The sequence below is a fragment of the Taudactylus pleione genome, unplaced genomic scaffold, assembly GCF_031769625.1.
Source record: "Taudactylus pleione unplaced genomic scaffold, aTauple2 ptg000086l, whole genome shotgun sequence".
In the NCBI taxonomy this organism is placed as follows: domain Eukaryota; kingdom Metazoa; phylum Chordata; class Amphibia; order Anura; family Myobatrachidae; genus Taudactylus; species Taudactylus pleione.
Genome location: NW_028284488.1, coordinates 6094532 through 6115272, shown reverse-complemented (window position 1 = coordinate 6115272; position 20741 = coordinate 6094532). Strand labels below are relative to the sequence as shown.

Below are 20741 nucleotides of genomic sequence, written 5' to 3'. Positions count from 1 at the left end.
AAGGAAGGAGTCAGATCAGCCTTTCTGTGGCATTTAGAACAGATTGAAGCAAGGGCAAAATGGAAAGGGGAATGCCAGATAGGAGGAGTTTTCAGTAGCCTAAAGCTGGCCACACATCTAAAGATTATCTGTCCGACCAGCCAACTAGTTGATTGGTTGGAATGAAAATCTGGTAAGGAATGGGAGTAAATGATGATCAGCAATTTGCTACTAAATGCCAGAAAACAGATGAAAATGGTCGTCAGACAAGTTTGTTAAATATTTGATCTAAACAGTTTGTTCAAACAACAGTTTTTGTCCATTTTCCGGTGTTTGGGAGCAAATTGCTGATTGTCATTTGCTTTCATACATTACCAGATTTTCATTCCAACCAATCAACTAGTTGGATGGTGGATGTAAGTTTGTCTAGTGTGTGGCCAGCTTAAGTGATGAGACTAGAGCAGTGATTTCAAAACTGGGTGCCATGGGAGCACTTGCAGTGGTGCCACAGACTGGTGGTCTAGGACCAAATCAAATTAGTGATGGTCAACCTGCTAGGCAAAACAGTGCTGGTGGTGTCCAATCAAAATATGTGGACAAACAGAATTGCAGCCCTGTCCATCAAATAACTGAACCTGAAGACAGATAAGGGCAGTTTAAGCAATGTAATACATTGTTTCTGAATTCCCAATAAGAAAATTTTGGCCTAAGGTTGCCGTGAAAAAAATGCTTAAATTATCGAGTGCCGCGATTCAAGACAGTTTGGGAATCACTTGACTAGAGAATAATTTTGGTTAATGCTTGTATGTATATTTGTGTTTCAGCTTAAAAATGCTGATATACTAATCACTATAACAACCACTTTACCTACTTTTATGGTATGTTTTAATAATGCCAGATAGGCCATAAATGTAACAAAGTGTCTGTAGGGGAATTCAATTAAATGTAAAAAGTATTTCAGCTTGCACCCTCCTGTCGTGCGAGCAGAAATCCGACTAAACTAGTGCAGTGATGCTAGTTGCGGGCTTACTGCGTGCGCTAACAGAACTTAGATCGGAGAATGCCGTTTACCGCAACTACTAAACCCCTGGCATTAGGCACAGTAAACTGCATCCCCCGACTTAAGTGCCGGGCACGATGCAGACATTTGAATAGGTTCAATCACTCATATACGGCGCTAATCAACATAGCATTTAATTGAATTTCCTTGTTTAATTCATTTGGGATGAAAAAAAAAACATTAATGCAGTTACAGTGCTTGCCATAGAGTATTATCTTGCATTACAAAGTTCAGGATAATGCCACATATGGATGTAAAAGGTGGTAGTGCAGTACTCAGTGCTGGATTGACAACAGGCTGGCTCACATCTAACTGCGCCCATACATTACAGATCTTCTGCAGATCGATTGTAGCAAACACAGATCTACAAATCTTGAAAGGCCCATCATTCTACTTTTAACGGTCTGCAAATCTGCTGATCATGTCCATACACTAGCAATTTACAGCCCCAATCGATTTGTGAAATAAAACATGTTGAACAATCACTTTTTGGTTGCAATCTGCGATCTGTGAAGCCCATACATTGAAGATTTTTATACACAAATCGATTGCAAATTGCAGAATTGCCACAATCGATTGCTGATGCTCATGACCTCCAATGTGACCCCTTCCACCAGGTACAACATTCTCTGCACCTGGACTTCTCTTAATTGATTATTGCCATCACCGAAGCTGCAACACCTGGCTCATCAATTAATCAGTTCAACACGGGTGACTGCAATCATATATTAAGAGGGAAGTCCAGGAGCAGAGCATTTTGTAACTGGTGGAAGATCTGCATCATGTGTGGGGGCACAGTGGTATTATGTGAACCTGGGGGTTCTGTGTGGCATGATGTGAACTGGGTGTTCAACATATTTGCAGTGCTGGGAGTCATATTACACTTTTTAATAGCATCGCCAATATATCATTTAACAATTTTACTGATAGGGGCCCCCACAATTTAATGTCCTGGGGTTCCCACAAACCTTAATCCGGTCCTGGCAGCCCCTGATCATCTAGCCAGAGCCTACTTTCCCCAGGGCTCCTCCAGTCTTCTTCTTACAACCTTGGCTGGAATCCTCATGGGGGACCAATAAAAAAATAGTGACATTTAATTGGCACTCACTATTAAATCCTGCACCTTCTCTCCTAATGGGCCCCATACAGAAATGGATTGCCGCGATCCCACAACCTGGCATTGCAGGATCACAGAAATCCAACAAGTTGGATTTTGGCGATTTGACGATCGCGATATTTAACATGTCAAATGTCTGCGATCCGGCGACGGAACGCAGAACATCAATGGTGGGCGATCGGAAATTTCTGATCGCAGCCCTGCATCGCGGCTATCCGTCGCAGATGTATGGACACCTTAAGGAATAGGTTATAAATGATTGATCATTCACTTGTTCTGCAAGACATCATCATAGCCCTTGTTATGAAATATGCATAAACATGCTGTCATCTCACTACCTCAATATGGCTAAGATGACTGATATACTATTACAGGGCTGCCAACTCTGCCATTTAAAAACAAATGCCTCTACGGGATACAATCAATATCTACAACCTGCAGCTGGAACTAGTGCCGCTGTGTACCTGCATACAGCTCTGAGTGACTGCAATGGAGACACACAGCAATGCGTATAATGTACCAGCCCGGTTCTCACTGTCTAGCCTGTCACATCGCGCTATCTACATAAGCATGAAGCCTAATGATTTCGTATCGCCTTGTCCCAACGCTCACCTCAGGGTCTCCGATGTTCCTTCTCGCCGACATGACTCTCTCTATTCATACAGAACACACAGCAGGACCAGCACAGCCCGCCTCCTCTTCTCTCTGCGTGCCGCTTCCACTTACGCACCTTTCAACAATCTTTCCCCTGGTTGGTGGAACGTGCAAAGATAGCCAATGAAAAACAACGTTATCCTCTTAGGGGGCGTGGCTTGTGAGGCCAGTGACAGTTCGTGTGGTTGCTAGGTGACGGAGACGCTGTGGCCACCTGATTTGGATGAGTTACCATCTGTTGTTGAAAAGGAATAGATCCTTTGTTCCCGCCCGGCTGCCCGGGGGAGAGAGGATGAGAGCATGGGGCGCTGGTCTCTAGTACTGCATCATGTTATCATCATTATAGTGTACAGTAGTCACTCTTTCCCTGGCACTGCCGCCACGTACACGTGCAATGCGGGCACAACGTTATCGCACAACTGACTGTGAGTGCTGCTGCTGCAGTATCTGCCCCTCATTCATTTCATGCGATAAATCCGAATTATCAACTGCTATGTTGCAATAATCTTAGATATTTGCTTTGACAGTGTTAATAAGGGCTAATTTTCTGGAAAAATAGGCTCAGGAACTGTGGGTGGAGCTATTGGGGGTGGAGTTAGAGAGAAACATTTATATATACATACCCTCCAACATGACACCTTCCATCAGATACAAAATGTTCTGCTCCTGGACTTCCCACCTGTATGATTGCTATAACCTGTGTTGAACAACTAGGTAATTGTTTTAACCATAGGTGGCTGCAATCATAACTTAAAGGGGGGTATCCACTAAGCGATTTAAACAAGCGATTGCACGATAACGATGTCGTTATCGTGCAATCGCTTGCAAATCGTGCATGCATAGGGGATGTTTTGGACGGAAGCATACCCTCCAACATTTCACAACTAGAAAAAGGTACACTTGAAACACCAGAGGTGCGACTTTGCCACCTAGGGGCGTGTTACCTAGAGGAGGCGTGTCTTGCCCTATTGGTTGTGTGTTTACCTTTAATAACTGCTAAGAAGTTCAATAAGCTTAAATAAATGAACACTTATTTTATTGTACTTAAAATAGAACTCTGTAAATGTACAAAATATATAAACCTAATCATAAAAGCATTTTCTGCTACTGCATCAATGTCAATTATTATACAGAAGCTAGATAACAATGGGCTTATTACACTAACAAAAACTGACAACTCTTAATTTATGTACAGTCACAAAAACATCTAATGCAGATACATAGAAGACACTGTCTTGAATCTTAAGTACGTGCTTCTTTTCTTGATGTTAAACTCTTGTAAGTTGCAGACTTTGCCATTTGCAGCAGATCCCCTGATGGTGACCACTTTGTGCACGGTGAACTCTTAAATACATTAATTTTGGAGGCCAACACAGCACAGAGGTTGTTCCTGATGCCTGTAGAGTCTGCATAGGCTCCATCTGAAGAGTGACCTTCCACCGATTTCCCAAGAGAACTTCGTACCTCAGTTGTGTTCTTCCTGACCATACTAAATATACCTTCACAGAAAGCATTGCTATGTGGAATGAGCAGAATATATTTAGCTAACTGTGAAAGCAATTTAAATTGGGGCTTCCCAGTTGCTGGTTCTGTAAGCTCTGCTACATCATGCCAAAATTTATCTATTCTCTCCTCTTCAGAGAATATGGGTAGATCCAGGGAAGTTTGATAAGATGTAAACTCCATGAGAAGTTGGTCATCTTTGTTTGAGGGAATAATATCCGGGAAATTTTCTATTAATATTTCAATCATTGAAGAAGTGGATGTCAACCTAACTTTGGGATCAAAAACAGCAGCAGCCTTCAAAACAGGATCATTGAGAGGGAACTTTTGTTTCAGGTAGTTCAGTGACTTCTCAAAAAATCCTCTCACCTCAGAATAAAACTTGATTACTTCTGAGGATCCAGCAAGATTTTCCTTCCTTGTCAGCTGAGTTGCAGAGAAACCAATAAACAAATCTTCATCAGGCTTTTGTAATTGTTCAGTGATGGCAATATTGAGTAAGTTTCTGCCGTTTTCCACAATAACAGAAGGTTGCATCAAGCATCCAAGCAAATCTCGGTAAAGTTTCATCATAGCCGGGTGTAGCCGATGTATCATTGGATCTTCACGTTGAAGCAGTGTGTTAAAGTTTTCAAACCTGGGCATAACTGCATGCAAAAACAAAATATATAACTTGTAGACAGGGTTCTTGAAAATCTTCACCAGTCTTCTCTCCCTGGCCATAGGGAAACTTTTTTGTGTTTTGTCCATCTTCTGTCGTTTGGAAGAAGGGGGTTCATCAATGTCTTCATCGAAGTGGGTCAAAAAATAGCAGCGAAGTCCATCCCAGATGGCAAGGACACGTTCAAGTGTGCGAGACATACTTAGCCAACGAGTAGACACATGTTTTAGCATTTTTCTTATTGTTTCATTGCAAAATGCAATATCTTCTCTTAGCAACTCCTTTCTTTTGACACTTTTATCAAAATGATAGAAAATATCCACTAGAAAATCTTGTGGATCAAATGACAAAGCCTTTGCTCCCTGTTTTGCAGCAAGATGTGCAAGGTGGCAAGCACAACCTACTCCATAGATCTCTCCACCTGTACGCTTGTTCTGGAGCAATTTAAGGACTCCCTTGTGCTTGCCTATCATGACAGACGCATTGTCTGATACAAATGCTGCACAATTGGTGAGACTAAGTCTGGCATTGGAAAGACATCTCTCCACAGTGTCTGCAATGTTTTTTGCATCTGCATAGTTTATTGTGGGCATGTCAAGAAACCGAGTCCTAATGAACCCATCTGCATGTTCGTATGTTATCAGTATTGGGAAGTATTTGTCATCGATATCAGACCCTCCATCAGTGCTAAGCGCATACCATTTCACATTTTCTCTGGATTCTGTTATCAGCTGTTTTTTTACTTCACTAATACTTTCTTGTCCAATGCACTGAATTAAGTGACTAGCCTTTGTGTGTCCACATGAATATCGTTTTGCTATCTCACTGTCAGGGAACATCTTGGAAACCATCTTATTGAAGCTGTCATTCACTGCAAAGGGTAAGTTATGCTGCAAGACAAAACCTTGAAAAAGAACCTCTGCTTTTATTGTAGCGTCATTTGTAGGGTTCTGTGGTTTGGCCCAGACATTCATCAGAGCTTTTGATGAGGCTAAACCCTTATTCAGTTCTGCGTATGACTTGTGCTTGACAGTGCTTATGTGAACTTTCCCATCATTCATACCTCCATGAGAAATAGAGAAATCACAAGCACAGTGCTCACAAAATGCATACTTTACTCCTTTCCGGGAAGCTTTTATGAAATCCCTACCACTAGCAGAATAAGAGGCCTTAAAGGTATTATCACGTCGTGCCACCTTGGCCTTGGTTTCAGACATTGTTTTATATTTGCTCTTTCTTTCTTTATTCTGATGCTAACTACTGTGCAAACACAGTAATTCCTCTATCCGTCACCTTTACCCTCTTGCCTGCGTTATTATCTCAGCGACTTGTGCCTTTCCTGGCCTGCCTGCATCTACTTCCTGAATCGCCTGCCTTCCCACCTCTGCCTGCGTTATCTCTGCGACTTGTGCCTTTCCTGGCCTGCCTGCATCTACTTCTTGAATCGATTGCCTTTTCACTCGTGCCTGTTTCACAATAATAATAAGTTATTATCATGTATAATATTTATATTATACAGTTGCAAAAACTACATTAGTATTTTTTCACTATACTGTGAAATACCTAATTAAAATTAGCATGAAATTAGCAGTCAACATATATAAAATTAATTTAATCAATGTAAACTCTTTAAACCTATTCTGTGACATAACTTGGAGAGCCCCAAAACAAGATTGAATAAAAAAAGGAAAACTGAGTACCCGGAGGGAACCCGCGCAAGCACGTGGAAAATATACAAACTCCACACAGTTAGGGATGAGTGGGGGCTCCGGAGTGGGACTGTAGCACTATTCAAAATTCAAATATGGGAGTCACACCAGCTGCCAGTGAGTCCCGGCTGGAGAAGTTTGGCAGCATTTAGAATGGCAGTTGGTATAGCTCCTCTATTTGAATTTTGGACCGTGCTGCAGCCTTCTCTAGACTCGCCACAGGTTAGGGCCATGGTGGGAATGAAACCCATTACCTCACGGAGGAGATACCCCAAGCAGAAGAATGAGGAGCCGATAAGCACATAGGAGCTTAAAGTTAGTTATAGGTGTCTACAGAGAAAAGGGGAAGGGGGAGGGGGTTGTCTTGAAGGAACTGGGGATTTGGAGTGTCTGCATTTCAAATTTTTTCTAATAGTGACAGTGACATAGGGGGAGATGTATTAACAAGAATGGTCAGTAATATAATGTAGGTTATAGAGGGGTCTGTGTTCTGCATTGTAGGGTACAGTGGGGTCTGTGATATAGTGTCAAGTATGGAGGGGTCAGTAAAATATTAATCCCATGTACTTAGTACACTATTAACTAAAGACACCAAAAATATAGGAACAGATATGCAATCTGGTTAAAATAAAGGTAAAAAGTCAGTAGGTCTAATATGAGTGTCCAGCGCCATACCCTGCACACGTATTGATATGCTTAAAGTAAGATAAGTTCCATTTTTTTAATGGGTGAGGGGGCACCAAAGGCATTTTTGCCCTGAGCTCCGCTTGGTCTAGAACCAGCCCTGATTCAGAGATGTACACTAACCCGATGGTTAGCGAGCATCTCCAATGTTTTCTACTCGCAGGGCCCATTCTGCACATGTGCAGAATGGGTCTTGCGATACCTCATGGAGTTTCCCCAAGCCGCCCCCTTTTCTTGGACTGCTGAGCACAGGGTCTGACTTCCTGGCCTCGCAAGCCGCCAGGACTCGGTCAGGCTGCGGTTAGCTTCAGCTACCACAGCCTGGCCAAGGGGACAACAATCGCAACCGATGGTCACAGCGCTGAGATCATGCAGATGCAGGAAGGAGGTGTTTGTTTCCTATAGACACCACCTCCTGCATTAGCATTTGAGATGGACATCATTGCACGGCCACTTGTGTGCGGCTCTGCAATTCTGTCCATTTCTGAATCAGGCCCTTAGTATTCAGTATTCAAAAATGTCAGTGACACACAGGATGCTAAACGTAAAATACAGAAATAAAATTTTTATACACAATCAATCCTTCCTTGCAGCATGTTGTAGCCCTGCACACAGTGAACCTCTGCAGACAGAATTGTAATTCGTACATGCAAAGACTAAACAAGACTCTGTATACAACTAGTGACACAAAATACATATACTGTATTTTTATTTACATACCCAAACTCCTGCTCTACTTCTATCCTTATTTATTTTCTAAGATAAAACTGGTCAAATCCCTTTGTCTTTCATGCCAGGGCCGCAACTAGCATTTGTGTCACATGAGGAAAGCCAGTAATTTGGCGCCCCACCTTGGCCGCCATTACAGCATATTGCAAATATATTTACTAGTGCATCCTGGCAGTAATATATAATAATATATATATATATATATATATATATATATATATATATACACACACACATACATACACATATATGAACTTGAAATTTCAGTTATTTAAGCACTTTCTTGAATATATATATATACACACAGTTCCACAATACCGGCACTCAATTCCTTTCAAAAACAGCTGGCCCTGGTGCCATCCCTCCCGGGCAGTGACGCAAGTTCACAACTCAGGTGTATACAAAGATGTCGTGGGCGGCACTCAAAGGACTTCAATATTTAAATAGTAAAGCAGGAGACACTACTCCATGTGTAGCTTAACGTTTCAGTTGCTTTATCAACTTTCGTCAGAATCCACAGAGAAATACAAAACGCTTACCTTTATAGTGAACAACCCATCACCAAATGCCGTTGACTGAGAGTGAGAGGCGCCAGGGAGCGCGCGTCGCCGGCGGGTGACGTCATCACGCTGCGCCCGGACCCGGGAGGAGAGCAGTCAACGGTTTGGTGATGGGTTGTTCACTATAAAGGTAAGCGTTTTGTATTTCTCTGTTGATTCTGACGAAAGTTGATAAAGCAACTGAAACGTTAAGCTACACATGGAGTAGTGTCTCCTGCTTTACTATTTAAATATTGAAATCCTTTGAGTGCCGCCCGCGACATCTTTATATAATATATATATATATATATATATCACCAGTGGTCGAAGTGGGAATTTTGAAGTCGGGGTATGCAAATATCAGGGGGCCTTTACTTAGGCAAGCTCATATGCTGAGCACCCCTAATATTTCCATAGCCCCACTTCAAAATAATAATTAGCCTGACTGCGCCCATGGACAGGATGTGTTTTTAATATACTTATCACGCCTCCACTCCCCGCAGCACTCACGGTCAACTCCCGCAGAATGCTCACTTCCACGGCAGCATTTTTTTAATCCGGCGCTGGCCATGCAGAGTGGCAGTTGATTAGGGGCCAACATCTGATTGGCTGCTGGTTTGTGCGCGGTGATTGACTCGCGGACGGCAGCTGACTAAATATGCAAATACCGCCAGGAAAGGGAGTACGGCACGTCTGTATGAGGGAGGGGGGGAGGGGGAGAGGGAGAATATACCTATCAATGGACCCCACAACTGATACAGAAATTACAAACACATACCTTTATGCACTTCACCTCGCGAACAAGACGGCACCGTTTCCGGACAGGAAGTTAACTAACGTCATTGGAGTGAAACCCATCACCACACATAATTAATCTAAACAGTTAAAAACACATCATTATTTGTCAGCAACATAGCATGATAATGGCAATAGTCTAACAACTACATAATTGTAAAAGATTAAAGGTGCCCACACACATGGCGATCTGCACACGATCAGCCGATGTGTACGATTTGTGTACGATTTCCCTTGAAACTCTCCCTGGCAGCTCTGCACACGATCTGCACGCGATTTGGTGTCCAATCTTCATACAATCTCTCCTGCATCCAGACTTTCACTGTACATCGCCTCCTAGATTGTCAGATCTGCCCTACTGCATGGCAGATATGAAGATGCGATGTGCGACCAGCGGGGGACGCGCATCGTGATCGTGAGTGGGGACTCACGATTTGGCCATATTTTACACGATCTGTCGTTCCAATGTGTCGGAATCAGCCAGATCGGGTAAAATATCGCTATGTGTGTGGGCACCTTAACACAATGTATTGAATACCAATTAGAAACTATGTAGCTCCAAGAGAAGAAAATATAAACATTATATTTTCCATTCTTGCAGCCACATAGTTTCTAATTGGTATTTGATACTTTGGGCGGAATTCAATTGTTTCCAGTCCCCATCGCGCCCAACGGAGCTATTCAATTGTTGCTCCTGTCGGGCGCGATCAGCTGCCAGCGCTCCATTTCAGCTCGCAGCCCTAGAGGGGTGCGAGCTGAAATCAGCGAAAAGTGACCTGTTTGGGCGCCCAAACGGCACTTTTCGAGATCGCGCCCAGCACTTTGGTCGGGGTTAGCTGATTTACGCGGCTAGACCCTACCACTTTGGGCGCGATCAGCGCGTAAAGCTGGAATAATTGAATAGCGGCCCACGATCTCCCGTCACTTTAGACGGGAGATCCCGGCCGCGGAAACAATTGAATTACGCCCATTGTGTTAATTTTGTAGGAAGATTATTAAAGTGTCCTGTCCACTGTGTAACAACAACCTGATCATTAGAACAGAGGGGAAGAGTCTCCAAGCCTGCAATACTAATAACTGAGCTGGATTCTGAAATAAAAGGTATCTTCAGTAAGACATCTCCTTTGTACTACAATTCTCCCCTAATATGAACCTTTGGGGAATAAGGGATATCATATTTTCTTTCCATTTTTCATAGAAACAGCTATTAAAGTAGATGTAAGAGTTACTAACTTATTCACGGCTGCAACTCCCTCCCGCTGACCGGCCAGCTTTTTTTTTAACACTTATTGACTTACCTTGTAACAAGTTGTAAGTTGTTTTCAAACTCCTTCTCCGATGCTGCTCTTCTTCCTCTTCCGAAGCTCACCCAGGACATCTACACGCGCGCATAACCTTGTGATCTGTCACGCGCGTGTGACGTCATGCTCCGGCTCCAGCCAATTGGGGACAGTGTCGGCGGGCAGCAGCGGCAGTGCCGCTAAGTACCGCCCCTCCTGGCTGAGACTGAGACAGCTGACTGAAGAATAAACACAGACCAGACGACGCCGAGGGATCCGGCTGTTACTTAGCAACGCTGCGGGAGTCTGTGTCCCCGCAGCGCTGTAGAATCCGGTACAATCGGTACAGCCAGTGTTTGCCGGTACAGACCGTTAAAAAACGGTACTGTACCGGCCAAATCGGTATAGTTGGAGGGTCTGCGGAAGCGACCCACGATGTGCATGCCCGCAGGTCGCTTCCGACATCTGACATCGACCGTACATGCACGTCAACCTGACGATCTCGTCAGGTTCAGCATGTGCGGGGATGAGGGATGTGCCAGGACTGAACGAGTGAACTTCAGTCCTAGCACACCACTAGCTATACAAACGACAGCACGATTGCAATGTCGCAATCGTGCTGTCGTTGGTATATCGCTAAGTGGATACCCCACATAAGAGTGAAGTCCAAGAGCAGAGCACTTTGTACCTAATGGAACGGGTCATGTTGGAGGGTCTGTATATACTTATAGTATTTAGAAAAGAAGACACTCAAAAGGGCCTTTAAAATAAAGCGTATCTTATTACATCATAGTTAATGAGAAGTTCAGGAACTATGGCCCTCATTCAGACCCACTCGCGAGCGGCTGTCCGCTCACAAGTGGGTCGATGGTCCGCACTGCGCATGCGCACGACGGAGGGAGCTCCGTCATCGCATGCGCGAGACCCTACGAGCGAAGGACTTTCCTTCGCTCGGAGTGTCTCATCAAAGGGGGCGTGCTGTCGATGTTGACTGACAGCACGCCCCCTTTGGTGGGCATGCCGGGGGCATGCCGCCCAGACGGAGGCGTTCCCATGGGAACGCCTACCGTCTGAAGCCGGCCCCACTGACATCACTAGATAGAGCCAAAATCACTCCTGGCCTTGCGGTTGAAAAACTCAACCGCAGGCTTCTGCTCGCAGTTTCGATGGTCAAGACCATCGCGACCATCATCCTGCACGCTCGTATATGCTGTGGGTGGTAACCCACAGCTATACGAGCGTCCAGGAGGACGCTCCATATTAATGGAGGTGGGCCCTGATTCAGAGCGAGCGCTCTGGTCAGAGCGTCCAGCTCTGAATCAGGGCCTATGTTCCTGCTGAAAAATAGCATTGATGTTAATAAATGCAGAAGTCGCATTGCTCAAGTTGTACACAATATAATGTCTGTGAGAGGAAATGTCTGACACAAGAGAGAATAGCGACTTGACAGTGTTTTTAATAAAGTGAAACATTGTATTTTTCAAATAACTGTAATGACACAAACATGCACCATCGCAGTATACACTCAATAAATCAGACTTGAGTCTTCTTTCCTGCAGTAAAGAGCTGTTTTAAGACTCCATGGTGACCACGGGGGGGGGTATTCAATTACAAGCGAAAAGTCCGAGGATGGACATTTCACCATCATCGCTGCTTTTTCTGGGGATAAAGTATCGGGCGCGTGCCTGCTTATCCCCATATTTAATTAGGAATCTGCGGAATCGGGACCCGGCAGAAAGGTAAGTAGAGAAAACTCCTGTCAATTTTCGGGAAATCAGCCTGTCACCCCCCCAAATATGGTCTGACATGGGGGATCACTGTCGGATCCCCAAACTGGCCACCTAAAGGTATTAGGGCTTTTTAAACGTCGGCAGGTTTTTTTTTGCGTATTTAAATAGGTGGTGAAGAATAGTATTTAGCAGGTTTTTTTGTGGAAAATAACTAGTCCCTTCAAATTTGGGGTACATAAAATGGATGCAAGCATATTTTGAAGTCCCTAACGTTATTTTAAAAAATTCTAAAATAATGCACCTGCCGCAACCACCCGCTATGAAGAAAACACCTGCCGCATACTTGGGGACTCCCCCTGAGTCTATTTCGCTAGTTTTTAATTGTGTCCCCCAACATTTTTTTTTCGCCCCCAATATGAAAGTCAATTTTTTTTGGGCTGTCCTAAGGGATTTTTTTACATTGTTTTGACACAGATTAAATTAAGGAGGCATTCTAAAGGCTGCAGGCTATTTTTTTTATTCTGCACCCATAAACCCCACTTCTGCACTTTTTTTCGCCATGTATTACATGGTGAAAACTTATCCCCGATTTTTTACAAAGACTTTTCGCACCAGCTAAAAGTTTTTGAAATTGAATATGGGGTTAATTGAAAAAGGCAAAAATAACGTCATCGGCACTAAATTATCGCCGATAACGGACTTTTCGCCCCATATTGAATATGCCCCTAGTGGTAGTTTGTACTTTGAAAATACAGTTTCACTTTGCATATTTTAAGATGGATCCAAAAGCTAAGAATTATTATCTGAGAGCAGGTTCAAGATTGGGTAATGGGTGTGCACCTTAAAATATGCTTTGCAAACACATAGGAGCATATTTATTCAATTATGCGGTGTGCCCCTGAAAATGAAAAATCCTTCTCAGCAATAAATCGAGGCAGCAAGGATTCTTGTTCCACTTGAATCTATCAATTAAATCCGCGGCACATGGGCTCCGACAAGAACCCGTCAAAAGGCGATCAAGAAGAAGTAAAGTGATCACGTCTGCAATCACTTTGTTTCTATCTATAGACCCCCTTGGGCTTTCCAGCTGCACATGTGCAATGCCGCAAAAGCTGCAAAGCACTTTGGTACATCCTGTAGTCCAATGGAGAGGGATCACAAGATCCCACTCCAGCAGGGCAGCTCCATAGCAGGTATTGGTTACAGAAAACTATGGGGAAGGTAGACGGAAAAGAGAAGATACATCCAATATCTCTTGCATTCGTTTGTGGCACATTTAAGGGATACTTAATTCACTTAAATATGCAGAAACAGTATTTCCACAATAAATATTCAATAAATATGCCCCATAGGCACATATGCACAATAAAGAAGTGTGAAATCAGTATTTTTTTTGCAGTGTGTAAAGTAATCTAAAAATATTTCAAGCAACACAATCAGGGGCGTCTTAAGAGAGGGCCTGTGTGCACTCGCCGTGCGGGACCCCCTCCTCTCTTCCCGGTGGCCGGCAGCCGACCGACGCGGCTGGCCAGCCACCGGAGCATCAGTAGACTCCGGGGACTAGAGTGTGCCCGGAGTCTACTGCGCATGCACAGAACGCCTGGAAAATGGCCGCGGCAGCCATTTTCCAGCGTTCTGTGCATGCACAGTAAACTCTGGGCACTAGAGCGTGTCCAGAGTCTACTGCGCATGCGCAGAACACTGGAAAAATGGCCACGGTGGCCATTTTCCGGTGTTCTGAGCAGCGCTGACACCCGCTGCAGGACCACGGACAGGTAAGTTTAAAATAATATGGGTGCAGGGTGTGCAGTGCGGGGCCCCCCTGGACCTGGGGACCCGTGTGCTCCGCACACACTGCACCCATTATAGATATGCCGCTGAACACAATGATTATAAAACATGAAATTATCCATGTAATGTAATGACTTTTACTTTAGACAAGTAGCCAAGGGGTAAATTTACTAAAGTTAGAGTTTTTAGAAGTGCGTTTTAGAAGAGATGTTGCCCATAGCAACCAATCAGATTCTAGCTATTGTCTTCTAGAAGGTGCTAGTTAAATGTTAAGTTGCATCTGATTGGTTGCTATGGGCAACATCTTTTTTAAAACTCACTTCTAAAAACTCTCACTTTAGTAAATTTACCCCCAAGACTTCCATGTGCCCTAATGTTTGCTCAGGCCATGATTTCCACCCCATACTTTCTATCAGGTCCCAAATAAAGTGAAATTATTATTTTTCATTGTTATTGCGATGTTACAGTGAACTTATTATTTGTGATGTTAGGCCATTTACCCATTGACATTCTAATGCTGGACCTAATTTACTCTTTAAGGTAAATACATGTAAAATAAAAACCCATTGTATTCTATGGGGCAAATCTGATAGCAGTGATGGCCTTAGAGTTATGATTGCCTTAGAGGGTATGGTGGTTACTATGAATGCAGCATGGCCCCCGCCATCATTCCACTGCTGCCGACATTGGCAAGTGTGTATGCACTTGCTGATGCCAGCTCCCCCGTTGGGTCCCGTCACTGATGAGGTCGGGTACACTAGACATTGTCTAGTCTAGTGTGTACTGGTCTTTAAAGTAGCTGGAGATAGCACACTCTCTCAGCCAACCAGCGCTTCCCAATTAATTTCTATGGCCATGTCTGCAAGTGACCTGTTATTTCGTCATGGCAATTTACAGACTCAAAGCGACCTGATCCAAGAATTTGGGGAATGAAATTGAAAAATGAGGACAATGTTTGGCAATGTTTTTTATGTACTACAACATTCTGGGTGTGACTATTGTGATAGAAGCACTGGAGCAGTTTTGAATGGCTTCTATGTCTGTCCCAGATTCCTGTCCTATGTGTTTTTAAAACCCCCAGGAGAAATCTGTTTGGAAAAACAGACTAGAAATGTCGGCTTTAGTGAGAAGCCGGAATGGGTCCTGTGGGTGTGGATGTGAGGAGAGAGAGAGGGTTCCATCCACAGGCCACTCCAGGTGTTGGACCTTTCAGCCTGGTAGCAGGCTCGTTAGGGCTTGCACCTGAAAGTGGCTCAGATAAGCTGGGTTTTGTTATAGCTGAGTGTCTCATACCTGGGAGAGCAGGCCCGCAGGCTAGTTTGCTCTGAGACACTCTGTGATACCACCTGTAAGTACTGTGGATGTGAACTTAGTTAGTCTTCTGTTAGTGAGGGAACCTGCTGTCTAGTTAGAGCCCAAACGGGCTAGGATTTTTTCTTTGTGTTTTGTTTTATTTATGTGTCCAGTACAATAAAAACTGTCTCTCACCAGCTTGCACAAGAAGCCCAGAATTGTGTCCTGTTTCTCCAGCCCCTGTCCCGACTGTATCACAATTGGTGGAAAATGCGGGCAATCGCACACTGAAATTGCAGCAAGGAAAAAAAATGTCCCCTTTAAAATTTAAAGGGACAGACACGAAATTGTGGAATCCATGAAGGTGGCATCATCAGATGCTCAGAGAGGCCAGGTTCTGCTTTCAGCCTACCCCTAGAGACAACATGGAGGATGTTGTAAAGGTCTTGCTCCAGTGCTTCTATCACACTATGGGCCTGATTCAGACCCACTCACAAGCACATTGCACTTGCAAGCGGGTCGAATGTGGGCCAGTGCGCACGCTTGGCGTGCGCACTGTGTGTGCCCGAACCCCAGAGCGAGCGCAAAAAGCACTCACTCTGGTGCTCACATCCAAAAGGGGCGGCTGTCAATGTTGATCGACAGCTCGCTCCATTTTGGAGGTGGGCAGGGGGGGGCGACTGGCCAAACGGAGGCATTCCTGAAGGAATGCCTGCCTTTTGGGGGCGGACCCACTGACATCACGAGCGATATCAGTGGGTGAGCCCCCGGCTCTATTAGAGCCAAAAGCTCACTGGGGCTTGCGGGAACGAGACCCTACCGCAAGGTTCTCGTTGCAAGCCCGATGGTCACGACCATCACCTGGCCGCTTGCAAAAACTGTGGGTGGTCACCCACAGCTATGTGAGCGGCCAGGAGGCCGGATTTTTTAAAAAAAGTGGCCGCCCTGATTCAGAGCGAGCGCACGCTTTTTGCGTGTGGCTCTGAATCAGGCCCAATATTTAAATAAAATTTTTTTACAGGCAGACTACAAGCACAAGCAGCCCCATAATGTCCGGGCATGCTGGCACTTTTGGATCTACAAGTGCCATCATGCTGGAGGTGGCTAGTTGGAACTTGAAGGCCGTCTGTAAAAAAACAATATCATTAACTATTTATTAACCATTAAGGGGTCTATTCAGCAATGATTTTTGTTTACATAAATCCACTATTCAGCAATGGGTTAGTGGAGAACATAATACAATTATTTTCATTAATTCCCATCTCGCAGAGTACCGCATTGTAGGGAAAAGCCATTTATCTCTACAGTGCTTTAACACTTTTTGCTATTCAGCAAAGCAAAAAGCGCTAAATGACTCTATAAATCTGTACATTATATAACGCCATCTCAGAATGGCGTTATATGAAGAAAATACATAAAATTTCCCGAAAACTGCAGGGACAGAGGGAAATTTTCCATAAGTCCCTGCAGGATTGTGTAACACTGCCCAGTGTCCATCCATTCTTTGCGGTGACCGCTGACAGGTAAGTCACTCTAGAGCCTGTCAAACCTGCCTAAATTGAATGACGTGTATACTGGCTTTATACTCGTATTATTATTATTATCCTTTATTTATATGGCACCACAAGTGTTCTGCAGCGCCTTACATAGTACATAAAACTAATAAGTGAAGAAGAAACAAGTAACTTACAGTACATTACAGTGAATGACAAGGACACGATTTATATACATTGCTGCAATAGCGATTAAAGCACTCACAATAAGCAGCAGGGAGTTGGCAGTCAAGTTTTAGGTTCCCTTAAGGGGAGTAAGGAGTAGAAGAAAATTTAAAGAGAAGCATATGAGGGAAAAGGTCCCTGCTCATGAGAGCTTACAGTCTAAAGGGGAGGGGCAGACAAACATACGTGACACAGAAGGGGAAGATAGGGAGGAAAGAGCATGAAGAGATGAGAGCTGGAAGGCCTTGATGAAGTGGGTCTTGAGAGCCCGTTTGAAGATTTGTAGAGAGGTGGAGAGTCTGATAGGGAGAGGGAGAGAGTTCCAAAGGTAGGGAGTAGCATGGGCAAAATCTTGGATGCGGGAGTGGGAGGAAGTAATCAGTTGGCACGAGAGGCGGCATGCATTTGTTGAAAGAAGTGGGCGGGCGGGAGTGTCAAGGGAGAGAAGGTCAGAAATGTACATGGGAGTGGATTTGGTGAGGGCTTTGGAGGCGAGTGTAAGAACCTTGAATTGTCATCTGAAGGGGAAGGGGAGCCAGTGTAGGGCTTGAAGGAGAGGGGAAGCAGATGTAGAACGTCTGGAAAGGAAGATGAGCCAAGCAGCAGCATTGAGGACCAATTGTAGTGGAGAAAGGTGAGAGACTGGGAGGCCAGCAAGGAGGTTGCAGTAGTCCAATCTGAAGATGACCAGTGAGTGGATGAGGGTTTTAGTGGCATCCTGGGTGAGGAAGGGTCTAATCCTGGAGATATTTTTTAGGTGGAAATGGCAGGACTGCGAGAGATGCTGAATGTGTGGTTTAAAGGAGAGGGAGGAGTCTAGGATAACTCCAAGACAACGCACTTGGGGCTAGAGGAGTTAGTTGTGCCATCAATAGATAATGAAATTGTGGGAAGTGAGGTAGTGGAAGAGGGTGGGAAGACTATCAGCTCAGTCTTAGACATGTTAAGTTTAAGAAAGCCCAGGGACATCCATGAAGAGACAGCACAAAGACAGTTAGATATACGGGTAAGAAGCGAGGGGAAGAGCTCAGGGGTGGAAAGGTAAATTTGAGTATCATCAGCATAGAGATAATATTGAAGGTCCAAAAAGTTTTCTGAGTTTACCCAAAGATGATGTATATAGGGATAAAAAGGAGAGGTCCAAGAACAGAACCTTGGGGAACTCCTACTGTTAGTGGAAATTGGGGGGGGAAGAGGAGTCATGAGAGGAGACAGAGAAGGAATGGTCAGAGGTAGGAGGACAGGCAGGAGAGGGCAGTACCACATAAACCAAGATAGTGAAGGATTTGCAGAAGGAGAGGGTGGTCTGCAGTGTCAAATGCAGCAGAGAGGTCAAGGAGAATGAGCAGAGAGTAGTGGCCCTTGTATTTGGCAGCAAGGAGGTCATTGCTGATTTTCATGAGGGCAGTTTCAGTGGTGTGGAGAGAGCGGAAGCCAGATTGAAATGAGTCAAGGAAGGAGTGGGAGGAAAGAAAGGTGGTAAGGCAGTTATAAACAATATGCTCAAGGAGTTTGGAAGCTAAAAGGAGAGAGATGGGTCGATAGTTGGAGAGTATGTTAGGATCAAGGGTAGGGATTTTAAGAATGGGGGAGACAAGGGCATGTTTGAATGCAGAAGGGACAGTGCCAGATAATAGGGAGATATTGAGGAGGTGGGCAAGATGGGAACAGGCAGAAGGAGACAGGTAACAGAGGAAACAGAAAGGAATAGGGTCAAAGGGTAAGGTGGAAGGAATGAAGGACCAGATGAGGGCCATGACTTCCTCTCCAGAAACAGGGGAGAAGGATGTCAGAGTTGGTGAGACAGAAGGAGAGGGGTGGTCAGGGAAATGAGGGTCTGATGGGAAATGATGTCCTCACGTATGGAGTAAATTTTAGATGTAAAGTAGGTGGCAAACTCAAGGGCAGAGAGCGAGGAGGGGAGGCGAGGAAGGGAAGGGCAGAGGAGGGAGTTGAAAGTAGCAAAGAGACACCGGGGGGTTGTGGACTGGGAGGAGATGAGGTTCTTGAAATATGTTTGTTTGGAGAGGGTCAGGGCCGCACTGTAGGATGAGAGAATAAATTTGAAATGGTGGAAGTCAGCCTTAGAGCGAGATTTCCTCCACTGACACTCAGCAATTCTTGAACACTTTTGCAGGTATCTGGTGCATTTGGAATGCCAGGGTTGTGGTGTGGATATGCGAGGGTGAGTAGTTATTGCCAGAGCAACAGAATCAACAGCAGAAGTAAGGGAGGAATTGTACAGGGAACAGGGCCATCTTTTCCATTGGGTTTGTTGGGCAGTTGCCCAAGGACCCGAAGCTTCAAGGGGCCCAGCCAGCAGGAGAGATGAGGTGGCTGCAGCAGCAGGGCACCCGCGGAGCTGCTGACAGACCCGGCTCTACCACACAGGAAAAACACAGGATAAGGGTAAGAGCTAGATGAGTGGAGGCAGATACATTTGGGAAGTGGGGGCTGATGGCACTGCTGTGGGAGGGTGAGATAAATACATTGGGAGTAGGGGCTCAGGGAGCTGATGATACTGCTATGGGGGAGGGGGAGATATATACATATGGGGAGTGGGGGCTGATGGCACTACTGTGGGAGGGTGAGACAAATACATGGGGAGTAGGGGCTCAGGGAGCTGATGATACTGCTATGGGGGATGGGGAGGCAGATACATATGGGGAGTGGGGGCTGATGGCACTGTTATGGGAGGGTGAGATAAAGAAATGGGAAGTAGGACTCAGGGAGCTGATAATACTGCTATGGGGGAGGAGGAGGCAGATATATATGGGGGCTGATGACCTGTTATGGGGGAGGCAGAGACAAGGGTGTGTGGGAGCTCAGGGCTGAGGACACTGCTATTGGGGGGAGGGAAGAAGGCAGAAACGCATGGGGAGTGGGGGCTCAGGGTGTTTATGACACTGCTTTGGGGGAAAGGGGGAGAGATATTGGGAGTGGGGCCCAGGGAGATAGGACACTGCTCAGGTGGACTCCATCATCCACATTGATAATAAGGGACCGTTGTGACGGTCTTCCGGCATCAGGATTTGAAACGCTGGCCATAGGGCTGGCAGTCATTCAATCTGATTCCCAATACGGGCAGCAGGCTCTCTTGTGTACTATATGGTGGCTGTGTCATATCATTGTTCTGGGCAGCATATATGACCAGTTACATTTTTTTCCCATGAATGGGTGAGCAGGGACCCCAGTGCATTGCTTTGCCCAGGGCCCACACTGCTGTTAAGACAGCCCTGACAGGAAAGTAGCATGTTTAGGACGGGATACGTTTAGGAAGCTGGCGGCCGCAATCCCGACCACCGGCTTCCCGAATCCTCTATCCCTAAATCTAGATGCCTGTCATTTTCCCGACGCCTGGAGACAGGCGCCTGGCATCCCGACCGAAGGGATGCCGGGCGCCGCGTGCGAACAGCCGCGGGGGGGAAGGTTAGGTTTAGGGCACCCAGGGGGGAATTAGGGTTAGGCACCCCCCCGGGAGGGTTAGGGTTAGGCTAGG

At 45.2% G+C, this 20741-nt stretch overlaps 1 protein-coding gene across 1 annotated transcript in view; it reads right to left on the bottom strand.

Moving 5' to 3' along the window:
• CEP41 (centrosomal protein 41) overlaps positions 1-2905 on the bottom strand; it is a 69577-nt gene extending 66672 nt beyond the window's left edge. Inside the window, exon 1 of the mRNA XM_088468888.1 lies at positions 2769-2905. Within this exon, the coding sequence (XP_088325014.1) occupies positions 2769-2801 (33 nt within the window). The 5' untranslated portion in view covers positions 2802-2905. The remainder of the gene's footprint in view (positions 1-2768) is intronic.
• Positions 2906-20741: the final 17836 nt, after the last annotated feature.